The 22,722-nt window shown below is 51.7% G+C and overlaps 3 protein-coding genes across 3 annotated transcripts in view; 1 reads left to right on the top strand and 2 right to left on the bottom strand.

Moving 5' to 3' along the window:
• YY1 (YY1 transcription factor) overlaps positions 1-5,486 on the top strand; it is a 28,341-nt gene extending 22,855 nt beyond the window's left edge. The window contains exon 6 of the mRNA XM_008591759.1: positions 330-5,486. Within this exon, the coding sequence (XP_008589981.1) occupies positions 330-512 (183 nt within the window). The 3' untranslated portion in view covers positions 513-5,486. The remainder of the gene's footprint in view (positions 1-329) is intronic.
• Positions 5,487-12,436: 6,950 nt separating this feature from the next.
• Positions 12,437-13,655, bottom strand: LOC103607232 (mitochondrial carnitine/acylcarnitine carrier protein CACL-like). Its single transcript, XM_008591758.1, has one exon. It carries the CDS (start codon positions 13,653-13,655, stop codon positions 13,530-13,532), a length of 126 nt encoding a protein of 41 aa, XP_008589980.1. The 3' UTR covers positions 12,437-13,529.
• A 34-nt stretch (positions 13,656-13,689) lies between these two features.
• Positions 13,690-18,136, bottom strand: SLC25A29 (solute carrier family 25 (mitochondrial carnitine/acylcarnitine carrier), member 29). The gene is made up of 2 exons (XM_008591757.1): positions 14,566-18,136; positions 13,690-14,208 (listed from the first exon to the last, which is right to left on the bottom strand). The coding sequence occupies exon 2, from the start codon at positions 14,170-14,172 to the stop codon at positions 13,690-13,692; it is 483 nt and encodes a 160-aa protein (XP_008589979.1). The 5' UTR covers positions 14,173-14,208; positions 14,566-18,136.
• Positions 18,137-22,722: the final 4,586 nt, after the last annotated feature.

The following is a 22,722-nucleotide window of genomic DNA, read 5'->3' as shown; positions in this document are numbered from 1 at the left end:
CCTTAATTATCTGTATTTTACTATTGGAAATATTTAAAGAAGTACCAGGGCCTTAACCTTATATTTATTTAGAAGATTCTTGCCATTTTGCCAAGTGTTTCTCATACGTTATGTTTAAATAATTCATGAGAGCTATCCATGGGTTTTAGGGGTTGTCCAAAACAGTTAGAGATCCCTGCCCACTAATTCAAGAATATATCTAGAAAGTTCACCCACGGAAGGGAGGAAGAGTGTTTGGTAAGGTACTCTCCACCAAAGCAGCAAGCTGCTGACTTCTGGGATCTGTTCAAAATTGCCGAGTCAGTTGATCTCTGGTCTTTCCTCGACAGTGCACATTCGAAGGCTGTGGGAAACGCTTTTCACTGGACTTCAATTTGCGCACACATGTGCGAATCCATACTGGAGACAGGCCCTATGTGTGCCCCTTCGATGGTTGTAATAAGAAGTTTGCTCAGTCAACTAACCTGAAATCTCACATCTTAACACATGCTAAGGCCAAAAACAACCAGTGAAGAGAGAGAAGACCCTTCTCGACCACGGGAAGCATCTTCCAGGAGTGTGATTGGGAATAAATATGCCTCTCCTTTGTATATTATTTCTAGGAAGAATTTTAAAAATGAATCCTACACACCTAAGGGACATGTTTTGATAAAGTAGTAAAAATTTAAAAAAAAAAAACTTTAATAAGATGACATTGCTAAGATGCTCTATCTTGCTCTGTAATCTCGTTTCAAAAACACGGTGTTTTTGTAAAGTGTGGTCCCAACAGGAGGACAATTCATGAACTTAGCATCAAAAGACAATTCTTTATACAACAGTGCTAAAAATGGGACTTCTTTTCACATTCTTATAAATATGAAGCTCACCTGTTGCTTACAATTTTTTTAATTTTGTATTTTCCAAGTGTGCATATTGTACACTTTTTGGGGATATGCTTAGTAATGCTATGTGTGATTTTTCTGGAGGTTGATAACTTTGCTTGCAGTAGATTTTCTTTAAAAGAATGGGCAGTTACATGCATACTTCAAAAGTATTTTCCTGTAAAAAAAAAAAAAGTTATATAGGTTTTGTTTGCTATCTTAATTTTGGTTGTATTCTTTGATGTTAACACATTTTGTATAATTGTATCGTATAGCTGTATTGAATCATGTAGTATCAAATATTAGATGTGATTTAATAGTGTTAATCAATTTAAACCCATTTTAGTCACTTTTTTTTTTCCAAAAAATACTGCCAGATGCTGATGTTCAGTGTAATTTCTTTGCCTGTTCAGTTACAGAAAGCGGTGCTCAGTTGTAGAATGTATTGTACCTTTCAACACCTGATGTGTACATCCCATGTAACAGAAAGGGCAACAATAAAATAGCGATCCTAAAGAAAGAGTATGGCAGAAAAAGATCTGTAAGCACAGTCTTATTTTCTTTTGTTGTCCAGAATACTTATAATTCTTGAGCCGCCCAGAAATTGGAAGCTAAATAAAGCAACTCAAGTTTCCTTTATTTTGCACTCAATTACAGTGACTTGTGATTAAAGCGATGCTTGGATATTTTAATACTTCCTACATGTCCTGAGTCTTGAGAGAGAGTAGGTAACAGGCACCCCGAGTTAAGGAACTACCTCAGAGTACCCCAGACCAGGCCTGTTGGTGATAGGATTTGATTTTAGCTCCCCGGCAAGCATGTGAGTGAAGCGTTTGTGCCGTGGCCTGAGCGCCTTCTCAAGGTAAGGTGCTAACCGGCAGCGGGGCGCACAGAGGGAAGGAAGACCAGGCCTTTTGGTGACTCTGGCTGCCTTCAGAGGCAGTTCCAGCAGGTCCTTGGCTTGTCTAACAAGAAACGCTTACGGTTGTTAGTTATTTGGTTTGTGAGCCTTTGTTCCTCCACCTAGTGGAGTCCTTATTAAATGCTAGCAAGTGCAGCAGTTGAGCACCAGTAGCTTAATTTCGTGCTTCTAAATGGATACTGGGTGCAAGGTGATAAGATTATTAGAAAATTGTACTCAATGAGTACTTTACCTCTCACATTGTGACCTCTTTATGGTTATAATTTTTGAATTTTACTTAGGGTTAAATACCAGACTTCTTGAATATTTTATAAACTGCCATGATACAGCAAAATCCCATTTATTCAAAATACATACTGTGTGTCTTTCTGTGCTATATGCCTGACTCTGCAAGGAAAATGACAAACTAGCTAATAGATTTGTTTATAAAACGGCCAGGACACCATCAGGACAAACATGTAGCCCAATCTCTTATAGCTTCTCCATTGGTCCTGTACAGGACGGTTGGTAACCTAGTGACCCCATGGCTCTGTGGAATTTTGAAGTGCCTTTCGAATCATAAATGAAAAATTTAACTTAAGACCCTTTTTTTTATTCATCCAGAATCTGTTATCCATTGAGTAGTTTGATGGAACTGAGTTAATCAGAAGACCCCAGCTGTTCTGTGGATAAGCCAGGCTTTGCTGTATCTGGCAGTCAGGAGAGAGGTAAGCCCATGGTGGAGGTCCCTTTCAAAGCTGAGTGCCCTGATGGGAATGTGTGATTCTTTGATTAGACCTGGACAGAGGCTTCTGTTGACGCCCATTCTGTAAGCACCCATACCTTCCCTCTGCACCATCAGATTGAGTAGTCCCGGTATGGCTGTACTGAAATGCCACTCCAGCTGGTGGCTGTATTAGAAGTCCAGACCCACATCACCTTCGTCCTGCATTGTGCCGCACTAGAGCCTGGCCCAGGCACTGTCCTCAGGACCCCTGCCTAAGAGCCCACAGCAGAGTAGACCTGTGCTGTGGAGAAGTCCTGCCAGCAGCCCTGAGAGCCATGCCATGACCTGCAGTAGCCAGGCTCCCGTGTGGAACGAGTCCCTCTTCCTCTGTGCCTTGATCCCTTGGGGGGTGCCTTTTGTCATCTCTTTTGTCCCTTTCTGTCTGAGTGGAATAGTCATCACTTCCCATGACACTCTGTCCATGTCTTCCCTGTCTGCAGAGTTAACTTCTGTAAGGAGTTTAATGTAGGGTTGAAGAACACTTAATGTCCAAGTTCCTTGTTGACATAGCACTCTGAATTTACAATAGAGTAGGAAACTAGTAAATGAGCAACAAGTGAGTAGTAAGTGAGTAGAGGTAGTTCTCATTGGGCTTAACTTAAACCCATTTTGCTTGTGATTAGAATTTATAATTTTCCAAAAGATGTAATTTACTAAAATTTGACATGGTGTTCTAACAGTGAGTCCATTGTCTTGAGGATTAATCTGATTTATAAGTAATACTGATAGACATATTTTCTTACATCTGAGCAGAAATAAATGCATGTTTCTAGCATATGTAATATAAAAACTCCAGAGGATAAGTTTACACTTAAGATGTTGTTTTCTATTTTTGAATTTCTTATTTTCCCCCTTTTTGGTAGTGGGATTGGGGGGGAGCATAATATTTGTATAAAGAACTGTCACCCCAGAGTGACATTTATTTTCCAAGGTGACAACTCATGCTGTTGATTTCATATGGTGTTTGTGTGCTTTGCCTAGACTCAAGGCCTGAGGATTTGAGGAAAATCAAGATTTATTTTTCCTATTTGGTTTTCATGAACAAGTTTTTCTAAATGTCACTTATTTTACTAAATTTGAGAAAGTAGGACCCTTTAGTGGAATCGCGTGCACAATGCCTGCCCATGTTTCCAAGCAGAATTCTGGTTTGTTTCTTCACAAACAGGCAAGAGGTACTTCAGTTGGTGAGAAGCCTGGAGAGAGGTGCGCTTCTGCCTGAGTAGTCCTTTAAGAGGGCTTAAGTGGGCTTATTGCTGCCCCCACATCAGCTGTTATACTCTGCTTAGCAAAACTTAATGGGTTGTAACGTATTTCAGATCCGTTTCAAACTAGAATTTGTGTCTATGGTACAGAGAAACCTGGCTCCATAAAATGTTTTGAATCAGAAACCTGATGATTCCACCACCCCCACACCCCACGTCCAGGCAGAGAATCACTTCCTGTGTCTCTGACTCCTCTGTGATCTGGAATCAGTGTGACTTAGAAAGTCCATGTTATTCATCCTTAGCACCACACAGTGCTTCTATTGACACCTGGCCACCAGCAAGAACAAGAATCCCAGAGGTCGAACCGTGGTAAGAGCTGATGTTGCTCGCAGGTGTCCACTTGATGACATGCCTGTGCCATGAGGCTTACTCTAGCTAATCTGCTGGCCTGCTGAAGCCAGCTCTTTGCCTGTCACTGGATTGCCTTGGACCCCTGGCCTTGAGGGGCCCCTTGTCCTGGCTCCCATTGGCATTAGTGCGATTGCAGCACCTCTTCAGAGCTCAGGCCCAGCAGGTCCTGGCAGGTTCATTCCACTCAAACTTTTAACCCAAGAGGTGGGGGAGGAAGCCAAAACTCCAAGCTGTGCTTCCTTTTGGCCCTAGCCGTGTGTTTTCTAGCCTGCTCTTTGACTTTACAGAACAGAAGGTTCTCCATGCCTTGAATCACTCTTGACTACACAACAGCATTTGACCAGAGGGCTGGCTAGGTCTCATTCACCCTAAATTGCTGACCATTGATTTGTCTTGTTACTGCTCCCACTGTGGTGCCCTGGTTGCCTGAAGATGGTTTAAGTGCAGGCTCTTTAGATATCAGGCAGGAGAGGGCTGGCCTGTCACCCACAAGGGGACAGCTACATGGCTAGGAGGCTTCCTGGCATCTGCACTAGGCCTGAGTGGTCTGCATAATGCCGGAGAAGACCTTTAAGCTGGGACTGTATCAAGATTTGATGGGAGGGACGGGTGGCATGTTGTTAACACACATCACCCCGTCCCCTTATAAAAACTAGAAGAGAATGTTGAAGTTGAACATTGGCATTAGTGAGCAGCAAATCAGACTTCCCACAAATGGGGTACAAGAAGGTGTGAACTGCCAAACAGGGTTCTGGCCAAGCTACGTGGCCAGCTCCTGGGTTTCCAGCCAGCATTCTGGGAGTCTGCAGAGGGTGAGTGTGGTGGTATCATGTTCATCTGAAACACAAAGATTGATTTTCCACAAAGTGGCAAGTTTGCTGAAATTGACTACATTTCATTAAAGACACTCAGACGCCATAAGAAACAGCACTGGGGTGTTGGGGGAAGGGGGTTCTGTTCACTGCTCTCCCTGGGGGCCACATACCGGCTGTGTATGCTGGGGAGGGGAGAAGGGCATCAGTACCAGGCAAAATTGTTTTTGTTCACTTTCTGGTAACATCTATAGGCCCTGGCTCAAGGACTTAGCATTGCGTCTCATGTACATCTTTTTCTTAAATGTTCTTTGCCATTTCTGGAATTGTCCTTCGTTTTTCCTTAGTTCATAGGTCATAGATGCAGAAATATTGTAGTATTTAAGGCATCCGCATCAAGCATCAGATGGCTTTGCATCCCAAAAATCATTGATAACTCAGTTTGAAGCACCAAGCATGTGTAACATGGCTCTATAAAATATAATAAATGCATAATGTTAAGCTTTTTAATGCCTGTGATTCGTTTGTTCCTCACTCCTCTGTGCCACTTCTTTTGCTGAGTTTCATTACACATTAAGCCTGGCAGTAAGCTCCCGCCTGGTCTGAGGCAGCCTGAGCTGCCCGGGGCGGGTCCTGTGGCTCTCTTTCTCACAGGAATGGAAACTCCCAGCATTCATTCAGTCTCTCACCAGCAAGAAAGGCTTCCTAACATAACCTTTCAGCTCCAAGGTGGACTAAAAGGCCAGAAGGAGTTTTATTGAGAACCTCACCCACTTTTCGGAAAGCACAGCCAAATGAAATTCCCATGCAGCTGGGCCTGTGATCCCCAGTGTCAGCCCTGGAAGCTCCAGAGCCGAAAAGGAAAGCTTGCTGACTGGGGCCAGCTCTCACAAGAACATGGCAAAATACACTGAGAGCTACTTAGAATTTGGCCAGCAGCAAAATGCAGTGCAGGGTTTTCCTCCCCTGGCTGGGGCCCTGGTGTCTGGTGTGCTGCAGAGTGGGGTTCATTATTACTCTAACACGTGACTTCTTTGCTAATGACGGAAGGGGCTGCTGACAGAATGTTGCTGAGGTGGAAAGTCTCAGGCCTGTGCGAGCCCAGAACTTCTCGGTGAAGGCCCAAGGTAGAGTTGAGCTGAGGAACAGGCACAGTGAGAAATAGTGTGGGCATCAGAAGAATTTAGATGGAAAGGAACTAAAGGGCTTTGGAATTGCTTTCTGTAGCCACCCCCAGATAAAAATGAAACTCATTTCTCTCCTTTATACTTGCCTGGATCTCTGCCTGGCTGTAATAATATTTGAGAACCTAACTGCCCAGGGCCGAATTAGGCCTTTCATTTACTCCTCCAAATCACTCTTTGAAGAACTAGGTAGCAGTATTCCCATGTTGTGGGTGTGGAAACAAGCTCAGAGGTTTACTTGGAAAAATCCAGGCAGCCAGAATTCAAAACCCAGGCACGCCTGGCGTCCCCTGTACTCTGCTTACCACTGGCCCTTGGCCTGAAGTCATCTCCAAGCCCCTTTCACAGAAGCCCTGGTCCTTGTTTACGGAGCACTGCCTCTGAGCATGGGGGCCTTTCTGCTCCAGGACAGTGATCTCCTGGCCCTTGGATGCTTCCCCTCAGGGCTCCCCAGCTGCCAGCCATCTCAGCTCCTCCTTGCGGTCCCAGCTGCTCCCCTCAAGCCTTGCTGACGACCAGACTGTGCCCCTCTCCTAACCGAGTCTTCAGCATGGGTCTCAGCACCTATCAAAACATGCAGCGGCTCCCCATTTCCTACTGGAAAAAAAAAAAAAAAATCCAAAGTTTTCATGCACTCTCAAAGGTCAGCCCCAACCTTGACCTGTTTTCCAACCTCTCCTAAGTGATTGCTGCACAGCCCTGGCCCTGGCCGCCCTCTTGAAATTTTTCATTTCCAACGCTTCCCTATCCTTGAATTCCTGGGTTCACTCACAGGGCAAATACTGAGCACAATTGCGTGTCAGGCCCTGTTGTAGGCACTAATGGTACTGCCGTAGTGGCACTTGTGTTAACACCTAGTGCGGAGCAGAGTGAGGGGCTGCGGGGAAGAGGGCGGCCGGCTCACGGGCTTCCTCGGCCACCGCTTCTGTACCACACCCAGACGCCTCCCCCGTCTCTGGCCGCCCCTGCCTGGCCCCCAGACTGTCGCTCACCCTCGCCCTCCCCGTCACCCCGCCAGACCCTTCTCCAGGGCCCTTGGCCACGCCTCCGCCTTGCCTCTCCCACCCCGCGAGGTTCAGGGGCCCCCTTAGGCTCCTCTGGCCTGGACCACGCCGCAGAGCCCGGAGGGGCGCCTCCACTTCCGGCCGCGCGGGGGCGCTGTGCTGCGCGGCGCGGGTTGGGGCTGGGGCGCGTCCGTGCTCGCGGCGGGCCCCGTACCGGCAGTGCCCTCCGCGGACACGGGGCAAGGCCGGGTAAGGGAAGGCCTTGGAGTTGGGCCAGAGGTGCACATGACCGTGGGCAAGTGGGAGCCTCGTCTTCGTCACCACCGTGACAGGCAGGGGGACACGTGGCCTGGGTCGGCACGCAGGGCCAGGGGGGCCGCAGGGGGAGGGGAGGCGGCGGTCGTGATGCCCCTGTAGGGAGGGGAGGGGACACGTTCCAGGAGAGCCCCACCTGAGCCTGGCCTGGAGTTGGGAGGGACCCAGATGCACCCCCAGAGCCGTGAGAGGTGCGGCGCCCCTGGAGGATGGGGCGGGGAGATCCAGCGTCCCAGGCCTTGGGAGGGATGTGGGACAGGAGCAGGTCTGGGGGAGGAGGACCTGGGTGGCGCAGGGAGGTCTGAGGGCCCTCAGTGTGGGGGGTTGGAAGGGAGGGACCGTGGGACCCTCCATGCTGGGGCTGCTTTTCCTCTCGCGCCACGGCAGTGGTGGGTGGTCCTTGATAAGTACTGATGCCACTTCTGTCCTCCCAGGGCCACGCCCCAGCCTGTCTCCAGCATGGCCAACCATTCCTGTGCCCCCAGCCAGTCACCTCCTCACCATCGGCCCGCAGCCCCTCTCCTGACATCACAATCTCCTACATTCTTGCCTTTCTTGTCTCTCTCTGTACTTGCCTGGCCAAGCCCAACCTGGCCCTGAACTGCACAGCCTCTGCCCTCATTCATTCATTCATTCATTCATTCACTCAGCAGCACACTTTACTCCCCCTGGTCCTCATAGAGCTAAGGTAGAGGTTAAGGAGATAAACAAGAAATGAGCAAGTATTGTCATCATATCAAATGGAGCTCACCATGCTTTTCTCTGTGTCCGCTTCCTGCACTGTGTCCCCACTGCAGAGAATGTCCCCACCATCAACAGAGGCATTCAAGCCAGAACTCCCAAACTTATTCACCCAAACTTTATGGAGCATCATTACAGCCTGCGTGGCCTGGGCTGGCCTGGAGCATGGTCAGGGAGAGCTGGGTGTGTGGGCAATGCCATCTCAGAGGGACCAGCTGGAGCCCTGGCTTAGCCAGGTGGGTGTGGGGGGCCAGTGTCCCCCATGGGCCCAGGGGAGGTCAAGCTGGAGGGGAGCAAGGGGGCAGCTGGGACATTGGCCCAGCCCCCTGCAGCCACTGCCCCTTCCCTGGTGTGCCCTGATCAGTGTGGACTCTGGCCCCCTGGGTCTTTCCCAGTCCCCTGGGGAGTGGGATGAACCCAGTATTCCTTTTGCCTGTCAGTGGGCAGGTAGCACCATGAGGGCAGGGGTGAGAGAGCCACAAGCCAAAAGGAGGATGAGCACTGGGGGCACTCAGCGTGGGTCCTGCCACTCCAGAGGTGTCTGTGACTTGCAGCCACTCAGTCGGCCACACAGGAGTCTAGGTGGGACAGGCCAGGCCAATCCCAACTCTCGGGAAACTGCTGTTGGGTGAAGGATGATCCGTCAGATACATGACCAAGCCTCAGGCAGGGGCGCAGTGAGGGCCATGGACTGGGAGGCCCCTTGGACAGGGGCCTGCCCCTTTGGCGTCCTCTGCTGCAAAATGGAGAGTGGCACTGACCTTGTAGGGCTGTTGAGAGGAGGAGGGCAGGTGTGCAAAAGGCTGAGCCACTGTCCTTACAGTCATGAGAACCCGCCAAGTGCAGGGAGGGCTGGTGATGGTCCCAACTCTGTGAGGGATGTGGGGCTCACGGGTGCTTTTTATTTTATGTGAAACTCAAGAGGCCCGGGCCGGAGGTGGGTGGCACGAGGAGGATTATAAATCGTCCAAAGGGATCAAAAGAACAAGGGAAAGAGTCGGTGTGTGTGAGCCCAGCGTGGGCGCTGGAGCAGATGCTGCTTCTGCAGGGCTGGTCTCCCGCACTGGGGAAAGCGGGAAAAAGCAGTTTCTTGTGTTTAGACTCTAAGTTTCTCCCTGACGGCCATACGCCGGGGGGAAGGGCCATTTTGCCTGAACTCTGTGCCAAAGACCTGAGCTCCAGCCCTCACCAGGCCTGTCCCCTTCTCGCCACTCCTTCAGGCTTTGAAACCCGCAGTCCCCCCGCAACACACACACCATTCTGTACTTCCAGGCACCTTGGCCCCTTTTCAGCAGGAAGAAGAGGGTAGGGTCAGAGGTCAGGATGTGCCTCAGGTGCATTGATCTGTTTTACAAAGTGTTCTCAGAAGCCCCATCCGCTGACTTCTGCTGTCATGTCACTGGCCTGATCTGGGACATGTGGCAACCTCTAGCCATAAAGGAGTCTGGGAAGGTGCATACCTTTATCTGGACATACTGAAGCCCAGAATGAATTGGGGTTCTGTTCGAAAATAAGGGCAGGATGGATTTTAAGTTGGCACCTGGGAATCTCTGCCACCATCTTCAAGGCACTGCTCTGTGATCTGGCCTGGTGGCCTCTCCAACTTCATGGCCCCACTGTCGTCCAGGTCCCTGCAGTGGCCACACTGCCCTCCTTCCACCCTTCCCACCTCTGGGCCTTGGCTCCACCTCACTGTTCCCTCCACGGTCCGGCCAGCTATGGCTCTTTCTCCAAGACCAGCTCAGACTCTCCTCCTAGGGACTCTCCCAGGCCTAAGTGGGTAAGTAAATCAAGGACCGTTCACCAATGAAATGTCATGCAACTCGTAACATGAATTGTGTTCCCCCAAAGATATGGTGAAGTCCTAACCCCAGGTACCTGTGAATTTGACCTTATTTGGAAACGGGATCTTTTTAGATGTTTTTAGTTAAGATGAGGTCATACTAGAATAGGATGAGCCCTTAATCCAGTCTAACTGGTTGACTTCCTTATAAAAAGAGAAGACAGACAGACAGACACACAGGGAGAAAAGGCTGCGTGGGGACGGACGCGGTGACTGGAGCGATGCATCTGCGAGCTAAGGAGCACCGCGGGTTGCCACTGGCACCAGAAGCTGGGAAGAGGCCAGGAACGGCTTGTCCCTCAGAACCTCCAGAAGGAATCAGACCTGCCTACACCTGAATATTGGTCCTACAGAACTGGGACAGAGTCAGTTTCTGTCATTGTAACCACAGTTTGTGGGGCTTTTTGGTTTTTTTTACAGCACTACTAGGAAACTAATACAATCTCCAAGATCACTGTCAAGTGGGGAGAGCAAAGGACAGAACAGTCAGTGCTTCGGCCGCACTTGGTGAGGGGTGATGTTCCCGTGTGCTGGGACTTGCCCGGCATGTGCTGGGATGTCCGCCAGGAACTGGAGCTGTCCTTGACTCTGGGGAGGGACCCCTGGCTCTAGGAGGAGGTGGGGAGGTTTTTCTCTTCACTGCACGGCCTGGGTTCTGTTTGCATTTTTTATTTTTTACCTTCTTCATATATTACTTAATCCAAATAAAAGAATTCAAATCAGGGAGAAAATAAAATGTAAAATGAATTCATAAAAAACAAAACACCGGCCCTCTCCCCAGATTTGTTGGTGATGTTTAGTGATCGGCTCTTGGGATGGGAGTGGGGGCCCTGCTTTGAAGCATTTGCTGACTTCTCCGGTGTCTCGACCTCACTGTGGCCAGCATGAGGTCACTGAATTGGGAAGCAGTAGGGAGCTGCAGCGTCAAGCACCCCCAAATTGCTCTTTGTCACATCACTCCTCACTGCTGAAGGTTCTGCTGGTCTGTTTAGTGTCCCCACTAGGCCATAAGCCCACAGAGGGCAGGCGACAGCAGGGTCCGGTGGCTGCTGCCTCCCTAGAACCTGAAGCAGCCCAAGTGATCAATTCCTGGGAAGGGTCATTTTGGGGCCTTTCTGAAGATTGCAGATGTGTGGAAAGATCTAGGGTGATGGGGATGTTGAGAACACCTTGGCCACAGGCCCTACTTAGGCTGTGCCTTAGAGGTGCAGCCACCCAGGATCCAAGGTGAAGGGTCTGTCCAACGGCACCAGGCTGGGAGTGGAGGAGCCAGGGAAGGGCCACCCTTCTGTGCCCATGGCCAGGGTGTGTCCCCAGCCCTGGGAGCTTCCCCTGGTTTCTTTCAGAAGAGAAGTGACAAAGGCCAGAGGACCACAGGGGTCACCAGTCAGCTCCTTCCTGGCTCCTGCCCCTGGAAACTGCAGACATGCTTGATTTCACAGGCTGGCGCTGGGGATTAGAGAGCAACGCGGCACAAGAGAGCTGGGGCCTCTCCTGGAGGGGGGCTGACCCCCCTTCCCTTGCCTGTGGGTGGAGGGCTTTTGGCTCAGCTGTTCGGAAGAGCCCCTGGGCTGGTAGCTGCAGAGGTTCAGAGCAGCCGGGGCTGACTCCAGGAGGCTGAGCAGAAGGGGTGGGGACGGAAGTGAGACCCCCCGCCCCTGGCAAACCTCCCAGACCTCCTCCAGGAAGCCCTCAGTGACCTCTTATGCTGGGTTAGGTCCCGCCATGTGCAAAATGCTTGGGTGGCTGAGACGGAAGCTCCGCTCAGACCACCCCTCTTCCAGGAAGCTGTTTCTGGTCCTGGCCCCCTCCCCTGTTGCCCCCTGTGCCCTCATCACAGGCCTCCCATCACTGGGATAACAACATCCAAGGGGCATTTGCTGAATGGCTGAGACAATACCCAGCATGTTTACAAGCTTTACCTCACTCAATCCTCACCCCTCCATTAGCTTACCTTACAGATGAGGAAACTGAGGCACTCAGGGCTGCTGTCAGGATCCGAGGGCACACCAACCACTGAACCGGCTCCTATTCCAGGGTGAGGCTGGGGAATGAAGCCCTTTCTCCAAAACATACAAACAAAGCCTCACCCACTTAAAAAACAAAGAATACTTTATTCCCTCACCACATTGTACAGAGCTGTGGTCTTGTCTTCGTTGAGCACAACCTGACTCCTGGGAGAGCTTGTCATGTTCCCCAGGATGCCCAGCCTGGAGGGGCTTTCTTCTACCACAGAAGGCTCAAACTGGCCATACCCGTGCCCACTACCAGGCCCTTCTTCTTTTTTTTTTAAAGATGACTGGTAAGGCGATCTTAACCCTTGACTTGGTGGTGTCAGCACCACGCTCACCCAGTGAGCCAACCAGCCATCCCTATATGGGATCCGAACCCAGGGCCTTGGTGCTATCAGCACCACTCTCTCCCAAGTGAGCCATGGGCCAGCCCCTTACCAGGCCGTTCTTGTCCTCACAGGGACACCAGGCACTTAGGAGACCACCTGGGAAAGACCATTTGCTGGGAAGCAGAGTAGCTGGTTTCTGGCTTCTCTGTGGCCTGAGCTGTCCCAGCCCTGGGGAAGGGGTTGCCATACTGTTCTCTGCTGAACCTTGGCTGCTGGTTGTAGGCAAGAGACCCAGACATCGGCTGATCTATGGCCCCACTTTACAGATGGGAAGCCTGAGGTCCAGAAGGTGAAAGGACTTCTCCGTGCCACAGCTGTATAATTTAACTGTCAAGACCTCTTTCCACTGGCCTGCTTCTGCTCCCCCACTCAGTCCCTAGGCTGACAGGGAGCCCCCAAGAGGCCCCATGCATTCCTGGAGGGGCTCCTAGGTCACCCTCCAGTGGGAGTGGCAGCAGCTGGGATACTCTCAGCAGTGCCATGTGGAGAAGCTGGAGTACACTGGCGTCCAGTTCTGCGGCACGAGGAGGCACGAGGAGGCACTCCAAGCTGTGCTATCCCTAACAGAGACCAGAGAGGTGGCCAAGAAGGCTCCCTGGAGCTCTGCCAAGTGGGGGATTTGGGAAGTTAGCAAGTCCCTGGGCAGCCCATTAGGGGGTCAACAGAGACCCCTTGGAGCCAGCCTGCACGGCAGGCGTACGACGGTGGTGGCTAGGATCCCTGGGAGGGGGTGGGACTGGAGTGTCTGGCTGGGTTTCCAGAAGATCCCACCGAACAGTCCAGGTGCAGAGCGCTCCCTGAGGGGCTGCACGGGCATCACCTGGGACCTTCGTGATGGTACAGAGTGGGCATGAGGGCCGTCCCCCTTCCATACCCGAGAATACTGAGAACCCTGGAGTGAAGCTCGTGGCCAAGGTCACCCAGCTGGTGAGCTGAACTGAACGCAGGTCTGATGGAGTCTGCCGCCCTGCACCTGAGCAGAGCGACAGGCTGGGGGGCGGACGGGCGTCCATCCACGTCAGGTTTCTGAAGAGTGGCAATGGGGTGGCGGCGGGCGGGCGGGCGTCACAGGCTGGAGGGCTGGGCCAGGGCGGGCCCCGCGGGGGCGGCGGGCACAGCCTCGCCCTCAGGCCCGGCCTCCTGGCCCCGCGCATACGAGAGCACCATTTCAGTTCCCTGGGGACTTGGCATGAAAAGGCAGATCCTGCAAACCAATCAGTCATCCTTATGGGGCGCCGCGCAGCCCGTCCGCCTGCAGCCGCGACTTGACCACGTCCACGGGGTAGGTGGACAGCCAGGACGCGATGCCCGACGTGCCGCCCGCCAGCAGCAGCTTGGGCACCAGCAGCGGGTCTCCGGGCTCGCAGCCCAGCGTGCGCGTCAGCACGTCGTAGGTGAGGAAGTAGACGCCGAAGCTGGGCGTCTCGCGCAGCAGCGTGGACAGCATCCCGCGGTGCACGCCGCGCACGCCCTCGCGCCGGTAGATCTGCGCCAGGCAGTCCAGCGAGCCCCTGTAGGCGCGCGCCGCACCCGCGTCCTGCAGCTGCAGCCGCGTCTTGGCCAGCTCCATGGGGCAGCAGATGACGCACTGGATGGCCCCCGCCGCCGCGCCGGCCACGAACTGGTGGAGCGGCGTGTCGCGGCCCAGGGCCCGGAGGGTGTTGCCCTGCACCCCGAACACGAGCGCGTTGATGAAGGTGAGCCCCATGAGGGGCGAGCCCAGGCCCTTGTACAGGCCCAGCACCTGCAGGGGACAGAGAGGCCATCAGGGGCAGCAGGGTCCCCCTCCGTGCAGGTGGTGGCAGCCCCAGCCCACCCAGGTGCTGAAAAGGACCAAGCAGAATTTTATTAGGGGACTGGCCCTTTAGCTCAGTTAGAGTGCAGTGCTGTAACACCAAGGTCAAGGGTTCGGATCGTTCCACCCGCCAGCCACCAACAAAAAAGAATTTTATTAGAACCACAGTCCTCAAGCAACACCAGGCCTGGGGTTTCACAGCTTACCCAAATGTCCTCTCGATACCACCTTTCTGGGTCTCTGGGGTGGGGGGCACCCCAAATGCTGGTTCCCCACCCCCTAACCCCGACCAACCCAGCCACTCACACTCTCCTGCTTGATGATGGATTGGAAGCAGTGCAAGGTCCCTCGGTACTGGGGCTTCTCCGCGCTCTGCACCTGAAGCCGCACCTGGAAGGAGGGGGCCCAGTGAAAGGTGGGCAAACTGGGGGTCAGAGCACCCAGCTCCCTGGCCTGGCGCTCGGGACCACCCGGGGAGGGTCTCTCAAGCAGGCCCAAGGTGGGATGCACAAGGCTGGGAGTCAAGTAGCTTTCTGTGGGTTTTGGAATTCCAGGGTGGGGCAGGGCTGGGTATCCATGCCTCCTCAGGGAGGGCTGTTTGTGGGCACACAGCAACAGGACAGCCAGCTGTAGACGGGGTAAGGGGCCCCCAAGACCTCAAACAAGTGGGGGTTAAGCCTCTTGTCTTCACTGTCACTGCACAATGCACTGACAGGGGGGCATGAACTACCTCCAGACCAACCCATTGTCCAGGTGACACATCCTGCTGAGTGGCTAATGTCCCAAACTAGGGCTGATGCCAAAGGAGCTCCTGAACTAATGTGCCATCATATAACTATCCTCATCGTGGGCTGACATTGAGGCAAGGGGCGTTAAAAGTAATGAGCCCCGGCTCCTCAGAACTCCTGCATGGTGTCTGCCAGCAGCCCTTCATGAGAACAGTGGTGACGGAACAGCTGACAGCCTCCCTGGGGACCTATGTCAGCAACTCTGGTGCCTGGGACACTGGTCAGGCTCAGCCTCTTATGGGTGAAAGCACTCTTTGTTGGCTGAGAGCTTATCTCTACTCTTGATACCAGGCTCTATAGTTGCGGAGAGCTGGAGGGACACTTCCTAAACCCAGAATCTGCTTCATGGAGGTGGGAGGGTTAAACTAGGTCAGGTCACATTCTCAGGAGCTGGTTCCGGAGATCTGACTCAGAAATGATCTTTACAGCCAGGGCCGTGGAGTGAGCACTCTGTCCTGGGCAGCACAGGACGGAGGAGGCCTTCACATTCATTATCTCTGGGCATTGGAATCACCTGCCCAGGTGGGTACAAATGCCCCCATTTCTAAGATGGGAAGACTGAGGGTCTGAGTTGTTTTGCAATTTGACCAATGCTGTCCTCTCCAGGGACATGTGTGGCTGTGTTGGTTGGGGTGAGGGTGGGGTGCAGGTGCTGGCCGGGGAGAGCCCTCACAGGGAACAGCCAGCCTTCAGCCCGGATTGTGGAGCCTTTTCTAGTTCTTTCCACAGAACAGGTGGATCTTCTATTGGCAGATTCACTTACAAAAATGTTTTGTTAGGGGGAAAAAGGACCATCTCTGCACACGAGAGGCTCAACAGCTGGTGGCCACTGCCCTGGGAGGAGGCTGGTGACTGTGTGGGCCCTGTGAAGACTCCCCCCCCAGCACCCCTTCCCACCCCAGCCGCCCAGCTCTCGGCCAGGATGCGGCAGGGGAGGGGGTGAATTTTCAGAGGAGAAAAGCAAAACCACTTGTTGAACTAAATTTAACAACAGATTAACACCAGGAGCTCTGGCTCAGGTTAGGTCTTTGATGCGAGGCTTTTCACTTTCCCTTAATGTTCTGGGGTCTCTGGTGGGACATCTCTGTTCCCCCTGCAGTCCCCAATACTGGCACTCAGAGGGCTGTGTTAGCAGGACTGATGTGATGCAGAGCTGTCCATTCCTTGGCCTGGGTGGCATCTTTTAGGTCTCTGCAGGTCACAAACGCTGTTGAAAGCCCAGGTCTGGCCAGCTGGAGAACATCAGGCTTCTCCCACCAAAGTGGGCAGAGGCCTCCTCCGCTTTGTTCCCCACCCCTGGGTCTGTGACAAGCCCTCACTGTCTGGGAGTCTGGTAGCTGTGGCCCAAGTCTTGTAATGTCTAGAGCTGATGTTCTTAATATTTTGGGGCGACAGGATCTCCTTTGAGGATCAGTGGAAACTGTGGACCCACCCCTGGGAAAGCAGTCATTTGCACACAAGCCCAGGAGGCTCCCAGCTCCCACAGGCCTGGGAGACGCCCACACAAAGACCCCCCTGATCCAGAGGGGGCTGATTTTTCTCAGCTAGCCCCACCCTAGCCCCCACCCCAGGACCTGTGCTGGGCCCAAGCTCATCTCATGCCCTCCCTGTCCTCTGCCAGTAGCGGAGGGACCTCGAGGGGTGGGAGAGGGAGGGGCGTGGTGGGGTGGGGTCCGAGTCTGGTTTGGTGAGGACGGAGAAGAGGTTCACCTGGTCTGTACTTACTAGCGCTCTCCAGGGTGAGGCTTACGCTCATCTACAACAAAGTTACACTTTTGCTATGGATGGAGACAGCCCCTAGCTCAGAAAGTAAAGGCGGTTAAAGCAACACACAATTGCAACATCACATCCAGGTGTAGAGCCCCCAAGGCCGGCCCCCCACCACCCTGCCCCCTCCCCTGCCCAGGGATGGCCAGTCACCACTTTGTCATTGGTCAAGATGACTGCTCCCTGATGAAAGCAACTTCGACAGTGTCACTGATTATTGTCATGTCCAGTGAAGGACAGAAAACTCTTCATACAGAAATATGTGTAAAGGCAGCATGGCTGAAGACAGTGGCTGTGGTTCTGGGTGTGACGGAGGAAAACCAGATCTTGGACTCTTTTGGTCTCAAGGGTCTGGAGGAATAATCTGTGAATACCCAGCCATGAGATGGTTTGCGGCCACGTGACAGTGTGGACTGACGTGGAACACGGGTGTCCCGGAGTACGGCTTCAATTAATGACGTTCAAACAAGGCCAAAGGGACCACGGCTTTAGAAGCTGGGACACTGGATGCCTCCAGAAGGGGAGGAAGTGGTTAGGAGTGGGGGGCTTGGGAGGGTTGGCTGTGTGCTGCTTCTGGGTGGCGGCTACCCACCCAATTTATAGATTTGTACACTTAGGATGTGAGTACTTTTGTACATGTGTTAAACTTCAATTAAAAAGAAAAAAAAACTACAGCAGTAGGAAGTAAATCCCACTTTTGCCAACGGCAGGGAATGCATGTGTATCTGTGCACATTTCTGCTTTTCAGTAGAAATCACTAACAAGGGCTGGGGGGAAGGAGAGATGAAAGGCTGGCTTTTTCCTTTTTTGTTTATATATCTTTATACTATGGTTAAAAAAAAATTTTTTTATAACCAATGTTACTTCTGTAATAGAAAGCCAACAAGAACTTTATGTACCTGATGATTAAAACATTTAAAAAATATCACATGCCCTGTGGAGGGGGAGATCAGTTGGGGGGCAGATTCTGAAAGCAGTACACAAATGTAAAAAATGATCTGTCTGCGGGAGGGAAATCATTGGCTTCTCTACATTTCCCAGTTTTCCCTTAATGAGAAGGTTGAACTTCTATCATGGAAAACAGTCAGTAAAAGCACTAAGGCCATTGGTGATATAGCCTCACGTTAACACATGTGAACGCGCAGTTTAAGAGAGCCCCTGGGTGGCTGGAGCGGAACAGGAGTTGATCACTGGGGGCAGGTTTTCTCCTCTTCCTAAAAAAACTCGGTTTTCATTTTGTTTTGTTAGCGGCTAGCAGGTAAAAGCTCAGCTTTCTTTCTTTTTTTTTTTTTTAAAAGATGGCCGGGAAGGGGATCTTAACCCTTGACTTGGTGTTGTCAGCACCACGCTCAGCCAGTGAGCTAACCGGCCTTCCCTATATAGGATCCGACCCCGGGGCCTTGGTGTTATCAGCACCGCACTCTCCCGAGTGAGCCACGGGCAGGCCCTAAAGCTCAGCTTTCTTTCTTTTTTTTTTTTTTAAAAGATGGCCGGGAAGGGGATCTTAACCCTTGACTTGGTGTTGTCAGCACCACGCTCAGCCAGTGAGCTAACCGGCCTTCCCTATATAGGATCCGAACCCGGGGCCTTGGTGTTATCAGCACCGCACTCTCCCGAGTGAGCCACGGGCAGGCCCTAAAGCTCAGCTTTCTAAGGCAGGTTTGTCCAGATGTGATGCTGATGGGCCACAGTGGCAAAAACAAATAAAACCCGAATGGATTTTCTCAAAACCATCTTCTAAGTGCCAGGGGAGTTGGGTTGGGGGGGACAAAACCCAGTGGAGTGGAGAGAGGCTTCTGCACCTGAGTACTGCAGGGGAGCTGGTCATGGGCTCAGCAGCTCAGAGGGAGGGGGCACCAGGACAAAAGTGCCCCTTTTGTCATGGATGCCAGAGGGTGCCAGAGGGTGCCAGGCAGGAGCTGCAGAAGCCTGGGTCTCTGCAAAGCTGGGCTGAGCGAGTGGCTGGGAGGCACTTCTTGGCTGGACACAGCATTCACAACACGTGACCACAAGGTATAAACACAGCGTAACATGGAGACTGCCAGGCTGTCCTGGGCTGCTCCAGCCTACGGGCAGGCTTCGCTGGATGGCCTGGCTATGCAGAGCAATGGCATGGTTGGGGGTGGCTCAGCAAGCCTGTGCAGGGAACTTGGGGCTCTGTTTGGCAACAAGGCCTGGCCCTTCAGCCTCCTCCCCAAATTGCCCGCAGCGGGATGGAAGGAGATTTGTGCTGATTTTCAGAACTAGCATTTAATCCAACACAAATTACACTATTGAGCTCCAGGCACCACGAGGGAGGCCTTAATAATCCCCCCCTCATTTTGCAGATGAGGACATTTGGGCCAAAAGTCATGCGGCAAACCAGCTGGTAGAGGGGTCTGGACCTGTACAAGGCCCAGGGACAACATTTTAAGGTGAGAGCCAGGGCATAAGGCAAGGGCATCGTTCCTGTGCTGGAGGAAATCCCAGCCCTAAATTAACAAGTGATTTTCTCTGCCAAGAAACACGTGGGTTCACTGAAAAAACGAGTCAGGAAGTCCACCTGAAACCCAGCTCAGGATAAGACGTCTTGCCTTCAGCTTGGCCCATACCCCGTGGGAAAAGTGCCAAGTTCAGTGTACACAGCACGCACAGAAGGTCTGGCCTAGTGCCCCTCTGTTCGCCCCGAGGCCCACAGAAAATGGCATGGAAGGGTCCTGACTTCGCTAGTTTAAGAACATAAACCCCAACCACTGGGGAAAAAAGTTTATTTGGGAATTTCCAACTGGAGGACATGGATTTCCCTGGTTTCAATTCTGGGGTGTCTGAGAAACTGGAACTCCACAGTTTATTGCAGCATGGGGTATATTCCGGAACTGGCTAACTGGGCCACAGCTCCCAAAGCACGGGTTGCAGGCACCTCACAGGTGCACACCAGCACTCAGGAAACAACCACTCAGTTTCTCAACAGTGACAATCACTGCTCTGTGAAGATCATGTTAATGGGAAACACTGACAAGTTTTGATTTTTCTGTATTTTCTCTCTGAACTTTTATTTCTTTCAAGAAAATGTTTAGGGAGTTCTGCATAAGAACAGTATGGGTGTCCTTGCTCTGGGTACGAGAAAGTGTACCCTTCAGTACCTCAGTCTCAGCTGGCCAAGCCCAAGAACGGACTTGGCTATGAACCCAACATGTGGTTCAGCCTCAGCTGGGAGATCTAAGGATAAACCCAGAAGGAGGGTTCAACTCGGTTCAGTGGGAAAACAGCTGCCCACCTGGGCATCCTGGAGTGTTGGAATTCTACCTTTATTCTAAAACCCGTGGGAAGACTTCGAACGTGCTCCTGAGGTTGTAACTGGAAAGGGGTCTCCAGCCACCCCTAACCCTGCAGGCCTCTCTCCAATGGCTCTACAAGGGCCTGAAATTAAAAGTGACGAGAGACTCACCTTGACTGTGTCAAACGGGTGTCCCACAAGCACGCCTGCCACACCTGGAAGAAAGGGGTACCTGTGACCCAAATGCCTGAGAAACTTGCAGTGTGGGGCACTGGGGTGGGATGGGGCTCTAGAAAGGAGGAGTGGGCAGGAGTGCTGGAGGGGAAAGCAGCATGAACCAGGCACCTACTGGGCACTAGGCACATGCCATGAGCTCCTGTAATCCTCACGTCTGGTGGAGAGTGTGTGAGATCTCCCAAGCTGGTGTCTGGTGTCCCTTCCCTCCGCCTGCTGCTCACTGCCATCAGCTGGTCTGGGCGGCTGACAACAAAAGTTGTTCCCTGGAGACTGCACACACGACTTCCAGGATGTCCCATTGCTCTAAACACCTTCTGGCATAAGCAGGAGGCTCCAGGGATGTCAGACCCTCACCCAGATTTAAATTTTCCCCCTGCCACGTACCCACTGGTGGTGTTTCTGAGCCTCACTCTCCTCACCTATTAAGGTGGTATCTACCTCCCCCAGGACAGCTATGGAGATTAAACAGGGTAATGGCCCCCGGGGAGCACTGACCCCAGGACCTGACGCATAGTACACATTGGCTGACACCTCTGCTCCCTTCCCAGAGTGGAGGTGACTCAAGCCCAGGGAGGCATCTGGTGAATGTGGTTGTGCTTGGTTATTTACCAGTTCAGAGCCTGCTGAAAACCCAGCCCTCCTTGAAAGACAAAGGCTCACTCCTCCAAAATGGCTCACAAACACTTCTCAGAGTCCTGCATGCTATAGGTTGTAAACATCTCTGTGACTCTCACCACTACCACTGTGAGAAAGGCAGCCTTATTAGCCCATTTCACAGAAGGAGAAACTGAGGCTCAGTGAGGTCAGATTATTGACACCGACTCCCACCCTTCCCCCCCCAAAATTTCGTGTGTACACCTGTGAAAGTTCTCCTTTTTTTGCTAGTAGTATTTATGTATAATTAAAACTAACGTCTGTTGAGTAAAAACCAGTAACATTACAAGCTGCTGGTTACTGTTCTTAGTTTTGTACATATATCAACTCTCCCACTCATGTACCTGTTAAGGAACTACTAACCCACTTTACAGATGAGGAAAGCAAGGCACAGAGAAGTGATATGTCCATGCTACACAGCTAATAAGTGCTGGAGCTGGGATGCTAACCTAGACCTTCTGGCCCTGGAGCCCTCCTCCCTAACCACTCCCCTCTCCTGTTCCCTGTTATTTGGTTACCATGTTAGTTGATGCCCAAAGGTTAATGGGAGTTACCAAGTACTTCCTTCACAAACTGTACTTTTCTTTGGCAGCTGGTGTAGCTTTTATCTTTACATAACGTCCTGTTCATCCTGCTTAACGCTCTGAACTTTCATGCCACTTTGACACTTTGCCAATTCTGCTATCTTTCTGATTACATGCGCCTGGTAGAGTTTTGTCCAACTCTTAATTTTGAACCTTTCCTATTTTGTTTTATTTTTTGGCCGCTGGCTGGTATGGGGAATCGAACCCTGGACCTTGCTGTTATCAGCACCACACTCTGACCTACTGAGCTACCCAGCCAGCCCTTCTATTTTGTTTTAGTTGCTTCTTTTAAACAACTTAGAGCTGGATTTTGTTTCCTAGCACTGTCTGAAGCAGTCTCAGATTTTGCTGACACAACCCAGAGATCTGACATTATACCATCTCGTTTTACTCCTTTTCCTCTCCATGTTTTTGCTGGAATAGTCATTTGGTGCAAAGAAATTACTATTCATCTCCTTTGTGCTTGTTAATTTGGAAGTTCAGCAAAGAGTTACTTCTTGTTCTAACACTTCTAATCATTATATAGAAACGAGGTAAGCGCCCGCCACTCCCTAAGGCCCTCTCTGCCCCCTTCCGCTGACACCCAGAAAAGCGTGCGAGACTCGGTGCGCGGCTGTGTGCGAGACTCGGCGCGCGGCTGTTCCCTCTCCTCCCATCTTGGGGTCTCTACTCTGATCAACTGCCATTTCGCCGGAGCCTTTCTTGATTATTTTCCTCAGATGTAACACATGGGGGAAATGCCCTACAAATTCTTGCTCACCTACAAAATACATTTCTTAACGCGGTTACAGAACCAAATTATGCTCTGGTGAGGACTCTGGGCCCAGGCGGGAAAGGAAGGGTCTGCAGAGACCCTGGAGTTTTCTGGTTTCCAGTGCTGCAGATGAGAAATCTGCTGCCAATGTGTTTCTTCTCCTTTGTCAATACTTATTTATTCTGTCTAGAAACCTGAGGTTTTATCTGTGGGTTTTAGGAATGTCCCCAAGAAATGCCAAGGGTGTGCCTTTTTCTTTAAAGTAACCTGCCTGGAACGCCACCAGCCCTTGAACTCTGCAGGCTCACGCCCTCTTCTGATGAGGGAAAATTTCCACTATTATGTATTCATCACGTTCATCTTCTCGTGACCTCTCTCCCCTTTTGCTTCCTGGAACCTGTTACCATTCACAGGTGGGCGAGA

This window comes from Galeopterus variegatus, unplaced genomic scaffold (assembly GCF_000696425.1).
Source record: "Galeopterus variegatus unplaced genomic scaffold, G_variegatus-3.0.2 Scaffold7261, whole genome shotgun sequence".
Classification (NCBI taxonomy): Eukaryota; Metazoa; Chordata; class Mammalia; order Dermoptera; family Cynocephalidae; genus Galeopterus; species Galeopterus variegatus.
Note: the sequence above shows the minus strand (reverse complement) of the source record. Positions and strands in the feature narration are given on the sequence as shown.

What these genes read in the sequence shown, in the direction of transcription:
- LOC103607232 (XM_008591758.1), bottom strand. Translation starts at nt 13,655, where the DNA reads ATGCCAAGTCCCCAGGGAACTGAAATGGTGCTCTCGTATGCGCGGGGC.
- SLC25A29 (XM_008591757.1), bottom strand. Translation starts at nt 14,172, where the DNA reads ATGGGGCTCACCTTCATCAACGCGCTCGTGTTCGGGGTGCAGGGCAAC.